The following is a 10,698-nucleotide window of genomic DNA, read 5'->3' on the forward strand; positions in this document are numbered from 1 at the left end:
AAGGGCCATCTGTACCCCAATGTTCATAGCAGCAATGGCCATGGTCGCCAAACTGTGGAAAGAACAAAGATGCCCTTCAATGGATGAATGGATAAGGAAAATGTGGTCCATATACACTATGGAGTGTTATGCCTCCATCAGAAAGGATGAATACCCAACTTTTGTATCAGCATGACAGGACTGGAAGAAGTGATGCTGAGTGAAATCATTCAAGCAGAGAGAGTCAATTATCATATGGTTTCACTTATTTGTGGAGCATAACAAATAACATGGAGGATCTGGGGAGATAGAGGGGAGAAGGCAGTTGAGGGAAATTGGAAGTGGAGTTGAACCATGAGAGACTATGGACCTGAAAAACAATCTGAGGGTTTTGAAGGGGCGGGGGAGGGTGGGAGGTTGGGGGAACCAGGTGGTGGGTATTAGAGAGGGCACGGATTGCAAGGAGCACTTGGTGTGGTGCAAAAACAATGAATACTCTTATGCTGAAAAGAAATTATTATAAAAGAGTAAAAAAAAAAAAAGAATTGCACAGTAATTGTTTCTGTATCTTTGATTTTTACCCCTGTGGTTTGTTCAGTATGAAATGCTGTTACTTCATTTATTTCTATTTATCATCAATTGTAGTTTTTTTTTTTTCCTGTACTATGGCCCTTTAAACTTTAAAAAAATATATAAAATATGGTTGAAAAATCAAATTTTTATTTTAAAGGTATATTCAAAAAAGCTTCATGAGTTCATTTCATTTCTTGAAAAGTTTTTGCATATATGATGTAAGAATATCAATTTTTCCATCATTATTTATTAATTTAAAAAATAAGCATTCATATGCTAGGTATCAGGCTTTAGATTATTGCTTATTTTCCAAATAAATAGCCTTCTCTTCTATCTACCTATATCTATCATCTATTTATCATCTAACTATCACCACTTTGGAATTAATGATCTAATTGCAATTCTGTTGCCATAATATCTAAACTTTGTCATGAGTGTAAGCACATAAACTGATTTCCCTAATTCTCAGTTTTTTCAACAGTCAAAAACATTCATAATTTCTTGTACTTTGTCTATTATGATGATCAAATCGAATAATGTATGTATGACAATCAGCACTGTACTTCATGCATAGCAAATATTCAATAAATGATAGGTGTTATAATGATTAGTAATATTTCAAAAATATTGAACTTTGGTGTACATTCTCAAATAACTGAAGAAAATATTCTCAAATCATAATATTAAGCAGAAGTTCTATTTCTTTTCTTAATATTGAATACATCTGCTTATGAAAAAAATTATTAGTAGAAGTATATGGGTTAGGTACCCATATGCTGTTTTACCAGTGATAGATTCATAAGTTTTGAAAAAAACTTGCAAAACCTCAAAAGGAATTATCTTGACATGTATTATTGGTACTTGGCACATATTATTTATGATCCAAAATATTCTGCTAGTTTAGAGCATGACTTGTCTTGCTGATTGTCTACATGATTGCCTTGAAATGAGCATTTTTTTAATGAAACAATTCTAACAGTTGTTTATCATCATGCTTGAAAGAATAAACTTATTTTTAATATAAGAATAAAGACAAGGCCAATTGATGTTTTGTAAGTTCTTTTGAATGTTTTTTCATCTTTTCTATTTCTCCTTAGAGACACCATCCCCTTAGATTTCTTGTGGAGATACATTCATTCCTTTTAGATAATTTGAAACTAATAAATATTTCTCAAGTTTCAATCTAATCATCTCAGCTATGATAATCTTCATGAATGTTTGTGAGGTAGGATTAGTTGGATACACATTTTATAAATTATATGGCATTAATGGGGCACCTGGGTGGCTCAGTCCTTAAGCATCTGTCTTTGGCTCAGTGCATGATTCCAGAGTCCTGGGATCCAGCCCCACATCTGACTCCCTGCTCAGCAGAGAACCTGTTTCTCCCTCTCGTGGTCCCCTGCGGCTTGTGTTCCCTCTGTCACTATGTCTCTCTTTCATAAATAAATAAAATCTTTAAAAAAATTATACAGCACTAAGAAGAGGAGTTTATGAAAAATCTTTACTATCCAAGGCATAGATACTACTATATATTTAGATATATTTGATAGTGCAGACAAATCACATTATTAAAATATTCACACTTTATCTCTTTGTATGAATGAAGTAACATGAGATTATTTTATATTAATCTTTCTGCATACAATATTAAATATTATTTTCTAGTGAGTATGTTTGTCTTTCATTATTGTTGATCCTTGCTCATGCAAACTACAGGAAAAAAATACCAACATAAACTGCTCATGGTAAGTAAAATACTGGTGATATTTTAAAGTAGTGGGATTATTTTCTCTCAAAAATTTAAGAATAACTACAAATATCATGTAAGTTATATACAAATAGTGGCTATAAAAATGATATTTTATTATTGTTCCTTGTATAAAGCATTAATTATTGCTCACAAATGCAAGAGCTTCAAGTTCGATTTATGCATTTCCACCTGCATTTCTAATACTTAAGTGGTTTAAATCAGACACTGCACTGCGAAATTGTGGAGGGAATGAGAATTATCCTAGTGCTCCCTAAATAAACAGAGTGCCTGACAACTCTACAAGTCAATCAAACATGACAAGATTGGAGGATACTTTTTCTTGGAGAATTGATATTACATGTTTTAATACATTTTTGAAAAAATAGAAAATAGAGCTCTTTGGAGGTGTTAATTCTTATTAACGTTTGAGCAATAAAAACATCATTGACAATTTTTGCGGTTTGTGAATTTGTATGTGAGGTACTAGGCTAAATCATATAAAAGGAAAAATATTATGTATTCAATAATAAAAGGAAGAACAACTTCACAACAGGCAAATATAATTGATTCACAAAATTAATAAGGGATGTAATTTAAATTTTTTTTATTTAAAGGAAAGAAAAAATACACTATATATTTTTTCTCTCTCTGCCAATGCTTATGTTCCTTTGGAAATACCTTATTTAATTAGCAAATTGATAACAATTCCTCAGGTTAATAGGAAATTGAAGTGCCTCACTAGGATATTTTAATTGAAAATATGACTCTAAAATATATAACCAATAAGTGTTCTGAATTTACATTGTTTTTACTTTGTTTTTATAAAATAATAAATTAGAAAAAATAGAAAAACCATGTTCCATTGCATAATTTCTTTGGTAGCATATTAATAAGAATGACTGAATTTTTAATGAAAAATATAAATGACCTATAATAACAACTCATTAAAAGTACTTTATTTTATATGTTTGCAGAAATCATACCTTCATGTATCAGATGCAGACATTTATAAAATTGTGGTCGGTTTGTATAAACTCTTTTGCAATTTTGTGTCTAAAATACATTTAGAATATTTTAAATGACTTTAAAATGTAATTATCTAAATGAATAAAACTATTTAAAGAATTGATTATTTTTAAATAAATTATTTTCTACTTTTCAAACTATGCCATGACATATAGTTTATATGTAATGTGAAAATTGAATTGCCTTTTGAGAAAGGTAAATATGTCATTATATATTCTAAACATGTTTTTCCTTTGTAAAGGAAAAAAGTTTTTTCACATTACTGAACTTATAGTTATAATAGTTTTAATTTATTATTTTGGATATTCTGGGGGATATTCTTTAAATACTCATATTCTTAAACAATAAAAGACCCATTGAAACTTCAGTCTTTTTTTTTAAGATTTTATCTATTTATTTGTCAGAAAAAGAGAGAGTGAGAACAAGCAGGGGGAACTTCAGGCAGAGGAAGAAGAAGGCTCCCCATTGAGCAGGGAGCCCCATGCTGGGGACTGGATCCCAGGATTCCAGAATCATAACCTGAGCCAAAGGCAATGCTTAACTAACTGAGCAACCCAGACATCCCAAAACTTCGTCTTAAGAGTGGTTTGCTTTCCCTCTTGCTCAGATCCATTACTGAATTTTTGTACATGTGGTTTTATCTGCTTTATATTGTTTCAGTTTTTTTCTATATTCAACTAGTATTTATTTTGTTGTGGTATCACACTTTGTTTTCTTTTGATGTTATCACACTCTTATATTCTTTTTCTTTTGTCATATTCTGTCTTCATCAGTAATTCATAGAAAAGTTGCAAGAGGTATAATGGGGCTCTAAACAAATATCACTTTAATATGAAACCTAAAATTTCAGAATTTAACAGTAGGTCTTAATTCATTATACTGGCATTTTTATTTTGGTGAAATTAATAATTAAAATGAATGAATGATTTTTTAATCTGGAACCAAGATTTTATCTAGTTTATTTAAGAAATGAACAAATTGGAATGAGTTACAATTGAGCTGGAAGTTTGTAAGTAACAGTGAAAAATAAACTATTACAGATTTTGCAAGTCAAGTTTTAAAACTGAGTTGACTTCTATTGTGCTTTTTAAAAATAGTGTCTGTTGCATGGTCCCAGATCATATCTTCAACCTCATGGAATATCTTCTCATAAATGGGTATATATGTGAATATGGATCCTTTTATGTATCATTTCCTGGATATAAAGCTACTCATATAGTTTCTTATCATTGTACCTTTTATTTCTAGAATTTGTTTGAAATCACAAAAGAGAAATGAAGAACCATACAAAACAGATAGAGTTTATCCTTCTGGGACTGACAGATAACTCTCTGTTACAGATCATAATTTTCTTATTTCTATTTCTAAATTACATGCTGAGTATGATGGGAAACTTAACCATCATTGCCCTTACTCTACTGGATTCTCATCTCAAGACCCCAATGTATTTTTTCCTCCGTAACTTCTCTTTCCTGGAAATTTCCTTCACAAGTGTTTGCATCCCCAGGTTCCTAATCACCATTGTAACCAGAGAAAAGGCCATTTCCTATAATGGCTGTATATCTCAGTTGTTTTTTTACATATTCTTGGGGGTTATAGAATTTTTCCTTCTGGCAGCTATGTCCTATGACCGTTATGTTGCCATCTGCAAACCTTTGCATTATACATCCATCATGAGCAACAGAATTTGTCATCAGATTGTACTCAGTTCCTGGGCAACTGGATTCCTGGCCATTTTCCCTCCATTATTTTTGATTCTGAACCTGGATTTCTGTGCTTCCAATATTATTGATCATTTCATTTGTGACATTTCTCCTGTCCTGCAACTTTCTTGCTCAGACACACATTTACTAGAACTGATTGCTTTTTCCTTAGCTGTGATGATCATCTTATTCACGTTGTTATTAGTAATCCTTTCTTACTCTTACATCATCAAGACAATTCTAAAATTCCCTTCAGTTCAGCAAAAGAAAAAAGCCTTTTCTACCTGCTCTTCTCACATGATTGTTGTATCCATCACTTATGGTAGTTGTATATTCATGTACATAAAGCCATTTGCAAATGAAAGAGTGGCTTCAAGCAAAGGAGTAGCGGTGCTCAATACTTCAGTTGCCCCTATGTTGAATCCATTCATTTATACTCTGAGAAACCAACAAGTTAAACAAGCCTTCAGAGATGTGTTTAGTAAGATATTTTCTGCTTCAGATAAATAATACTGCCTGTTGAAATAAGTAACATAAAAACATAAAAAGAACAGTGAATAAAAATATCTTGACCCTTCCAGTGTAAAAAGCGATCTTAAAAAAAAAAGAATTGATCTTTAATATTTATTTGGATCACTTCAGCTTACTCGAGCTTAGAAACTATTTTCAATCTATATATTCTAACTTTAATTTTCTGTTCTTCAAAGTGAAATATTTCTATGTAATAAATATGAAATTACAAGTTTTTTCTCTAGACATGTAGAATAAAATGAAAGGTTGAGATTGTATTATACAATACAGGTGCTTGTAGAAGTATGTTTGCTAAATACTTAAAATAAATGTACCATGTTTTATTAGAAGCCATGTTCCATAAATTTTTAGATAAATTGAGTTTTATCATTATTAAATACACCTTAGATGTTCCAAGAGACCTTACACTTTAAAAAGGGTAATGTGAAGAAATATTTTGTAATCTTGTTTTTTAAAATGTCAATTGTCAACATGGTAAAAAAAATAGTTTTTTTTTAATAAATCATACATTTCATTTGTGTGATTTTTAGTATTAATGTTGGATAAATTTTTTAAATTTCAGTAGAAGATAAAATGTGATTTAATACACATGTAGTTGATTTCTCACACAATCTTTTTAAAAAAACATAAATGTTTAATCTTGTAAACATGTCAACAGATCTATTGACTAAATGGGAGTATATGAGGGATTTTGTTAGTTTTTAATTCTGTACGTTTTCCATGGTAAATGATATCAAATATCAATTTTTCAATAATTCAAATGACTTCTTTAATATAGAATTATGTTTTATTTTCTCCAGAGCTAGGGTCACTCTAAGTGTCAGCTCTTAAGATGCATAGATGCCACAACTCTATAATTCTCCTATTGTATATGCCAGCTGGTTTATAGCATAGCTATAATTAAGCTATTTGCTCAAGATTATCTTCCATATGTGTCAGTGGTATTTGTTCTTGTCTATGTCTACAGTTGCCATACATTTCTCTGGTCGATATTCTTGAAAATATCTGTTGATTAATTTTAGTGAAATCATACCAAAGCTAATCCATAACTCAAAGTAGAAACCACAATTAATGATTGATCTTGACAATGGCTTATACTTGTCAAAACTCATCAAATTGGATACTTAAGATTTGTTCATTTCATGAGATGTAAATATTTTATTTAAAAAATTATGAAAAAATTGGGGGAGACAAGATGGCGGGGAAGTAGGAGGCGGCCTTTCAACCTGTACCCTAAAGTGAGCTGATTACCTACCAAAGAAATCTGATCACCCATGAAATCAGCCTGAGATCAGAATTATACACATCTGGATCTCTATGGGTGCAGAAGACACCAGTGGGCAGGTAAAGTGGTGTGGGAAAGGCGGACTGATATCGGAAGATAAACAAAAGGGGAGGGAGCCACCAGAGGTGACCCATTGGAAATTAATACCCCAATATGAGAGTGCCCTGCGTCTGGGGACCAGCATTAACTTGGAGTCTGGTTGAAAGCACTCAAAAAGAGCAAAAGATGATGGGGGGAAATTGTGGGAATTGTGGTGGTTAGGGACAGGGGCTTAAGTCCCTGGACCCAGGACAGCCACCCCTGGTGCTGAGCCAGAGAGAGTGGAGCGGAGAAACCAGGTCTTGGTCCCTGAGCCGCCAGCACTCCTGAGAGCGTGTGGGGTCCTATGAGGGGCTGGGAGCCTCGCCAACCAGCAGAAGCATAGCCTTTTTGCAGTTTCCACACCAGTGCTCTAGAACCTGGAAAGACCAGGCACTCCCAGCCTGGGCCAGCAGGAAAATCTCAGTGTGCAATCATTGCTTGGAACCGCTCTGGAGGTCAGGAGATGCCCAGACATGTTGTGATTTTGGGTACAAGCAGGAGTTCTGCGTCCCCAGGGATCATGACTCCGAACATGCTCTGCCAATGGCTGAGGGGGAACTTATGTGTTCCGCAGCATCTAGAGGGGAACAGACTGAGGCTTTCTCTGAGAGGGAGGTCGGGATGCAGTTTGCTTTCCTCTAAACCTCCAAAGACCATCAAAAGCTGTCAAGGCAAGAGAAAAAAAAAAAAAAAAAAGAACAAACAAACATAAAAACCTCCAGAGAACAAAAGCCTGAAAAACCAGTTTCCTCAGAGCCCACCACCTTGAGGGGGGCCAGGAGGACATAACTCAGGGAACATTGCCTGAAAACCCACGTGGCAGTCCCCTCCCCCAGAAAACCAACCAGGAAAGAAAAAGGAAAAAAAAAAAGGTGACAAGAGAACAACCACCACTACTTCATAGATACAATTTTTATTTTTAATTCGTTCCCACTATTCTGGTTATTTTATATATATATAGATAGATAGATAGATAGATAATTTTTTAACCCATTTAACATCACAGTGAGATGTCCAGTACATCATATTCCATAATAACCTTTTAACCTGAACTTTTTGATACATATACCCATGTTTTTCTTTTGCTTTTCTATTTTTTAATTTTTTTTAATCTTAGTTTAGTCTAGTTTATTCTTTTTTTTAACTTTTTATTTCTTTTCAGCGTAACAGTATTCATTGTTTTTGCACCACACCCAGTGCTCCATGCAATCCAGACCCTCCCTAATACCCACCACCTGGTTCCCCCAACCTCCCACCCCCCGCCCCTTCAAAACCCTCAGATTGTTTTTCAGAGTCCATAGTCTCTTATTTTTCACCTCCCCTTCCAATTTCCCCCAACTCACTTCTCCTCTCTAACTCCCCTTGTCCTCTATGCTATTTGTTATGCTCCACAAATAAGTGAAATCATATGAAAATTGACTCTCTCTGCTTAACTTATTTCACTCAACATAATCTCTTCCAGTCCCGTCCATGTTGCTACAAAAGCTGGGTATTCATCCTTTCTGATGGAGGCATAATACTCCATATTGTATATGGACCACATCTTCCTTATTCATTCATCCATTGAAGGGCATCTTGGTTCTTTCCACAGTTTGGCGACCATGGCCATTGCTGCTATGAACATTGGGGTACATATGGCCCTTCTTTTCACTACATCTGTATCTTTGTGGTAAATACCCAGTAGTTTAATTGCAGGGTCATAGGGAAGCTCTATTTTTTTTTAATATAATTTTTTATTTTTTATAAACATATATTTTTATCCCCAGGGGTACAGGTCTGTGAATCACCAGGTTTACACACTTCACAGCACTCACCAAAACACATACCCTCCCCAATGTCCATAATACAGCTCTATTTTTAATTTCTTGAGGAATCTCCACACTATTCTCCAAAGTGGCTGCACCAACTTGCATTCCCACCAACTATGGAAGAGGGTTCTCCTTTCTCCACATCCTCTCCAACACATGTTGTTTCCTGTCTTGCTAATTTTGGCCATTCAAACTGGTGTAAGGTGATATCTCAATGTGGTTTTAATTTGAATCTCCCTGAGGGCTAGTGATGATGAACATTTTTTATGTGTCTGATAGCCATTTGTATGTCTTCATGGGAGAAGTGTCTGTTCATATCTTCTTTTTTTAATTTTTTTTTATTTATTTTGTCTGTTTTGTGTGTGTTGAGTTTGGGTTTTTTGGTTTTGATTTTATCTCTGTTACTCCCCCCCCCATTTCTTTTTATTGTGGGAAAAAGTGTATATCATAGAATTTACCATTTAAAATATTTTAAGAATACATACAGCTCAGTGGTATTAAGTATATTTACATTGTTGTCCAGCCATCACCACTATACAGCTACACTACTTTTTCCATCTTCCCAAACTAAAACTCTATACCCATGACAGGTAGATTTTGAACAAGGATCAGGGTATACTAGATCTGTTGTTCCCTTTCCTCTTTTATGTTGTCTTTTCTACAGCTAGATTTAAAACTGCCTGAAGTCATTCAATAAAAGATATATCCCTGGTTGGTGGGGTAGATTTGGATCTAGTCCTGTCTATCTGATAGATATGATTAACTCTAGAATTTCTTATTACAATGTTCAAAGCCATCTTTTCAATACTTCTATTTATAATAAAACTGGAATTTTAATATCCATTTACTTGCCTACTTTCTCTAACTGACTCAGAAATCAAGGAAGGAATAAGGGTGGAATTCCTTCACAATCCCAACAATGGCAAGGAACCCAAATGCTTCTGTGAATATTATGTGGCATTACACATGGCAATACACTTACATTGTGATGAGCACTAGGTGTTATATGCAACCAATGAATCACTCAACAGTACAAAAAATAATAATTAATTATTACAGATAATTAATTATATTTATATACACATATATCTATAAAATTGGTCTTTGCCTCAGAAATTCCTCTTCTGATAATTTATAGTAAAGAAATAGATGATATTAATATAAAATAATATATAATGTTATAATGGTTAAATATGGGAAGCTTTACCAAATAATGGCTTGTCCATAAAAAGAGTCTAATGCAGAAAAAAATTGTGATGTAAATCCATATTTTTATCAAAGAAAAGTATTTATAGTTACCACTAAGAAATAGATTGTATACTATTTTCAAGTATATTTGCAAATTTTTCCACTGAAAATACAGACAAAGCAATTTTGTTGTCTTTTGTTCATGTTTTGTTATCTCTGGGTTGAAGAGTAGCCAGAAATATCTTTTTATCAGAAAATTATTGTTTTGCCCTTACAATGCATCTAATAAAATTGTTGCACCTTATTGTCTCCAAGGACATAATTCCCACTGCTGCCTCTATTATATATTTTGCCAAAATGCAGTGCCTATTAGAATCATTAGTCATTTTCAAACTTCAGTCACAGAGGACCCTTTCTTTACCCATATAGAGAGCTCCTTAACATCCATAACAGTCCAAGGTAACAAAATACTCATGTAACTTCACTGTGTGAAAGTCTATCTTTGCCCAAGGAAATCAGAAATCATCTGTCAAAATCTAAAAATCATATTAGATTGCTCATCATTTAAAATAAACGACAGGGATTTTTTTTTCAGGTTTTCTATATAAGAAATTTTTTCCTAGGTTTCAAGAGGAATAGAATCTTTAAGGAGACTTTGTTGGCAACTCAGAGAACACTATCTGCAGTAAAAAAAAAAAAAAAAAAAAAAAAGTCTGTGAGTGGAGCATTTGTTGGCAACTCAGAGAACACTATCTGCAGTAAAAAAAAAAAAAA

General features: G+C 33.3%; 1 protein-coding gene across 1 annotated transcript; it reads left to right on the top strand.

Annotated features, from left to right (window-relative positions):
* Positions 1 to 4,575: 4,575 nt before the first annotated feature.
* Positions 4,576 to 5,541, top strand: LOC132020771 (olfactory receptor 6C70). The gene has a single exon (XM_059404916.1). It carries the CDS (start codon positions 4,603 to 4,605, stop codon positions 5,539 to 5,541), a length of 939 nt encoding a protein of 312 aa, XP_059260899.1. The 5' UTR covers positions 4,576 to 4,602.
* The last annotated feature ends 5,157 nt before the right edge of the window (positions 5,542 to 10,698 follow it).

The sequence above is a fragment of the Mustela nigripes genome, chromosome 6 (assembly GCF_022355385.1).
Source record: "Mustela nigripes isolate SB6536 chromosome 6, MUSNIG.SB6536, whole genome shotgun sequence".
Lineage (NCBI taxonomy): Eukaryota > Metazoa > Chordata > Mammalia > Carnivora > Mustelidae > Mustela > Mustela nigripes.

Coding starts and splice junctions, on each gene's coding strand:
- LOC132020771 (XM_059404916.1), top strand. CDS start 4,603: ATGAAGAACCATACAAAACAGATAGAGTTTATCCTTCTGGGACTGACA.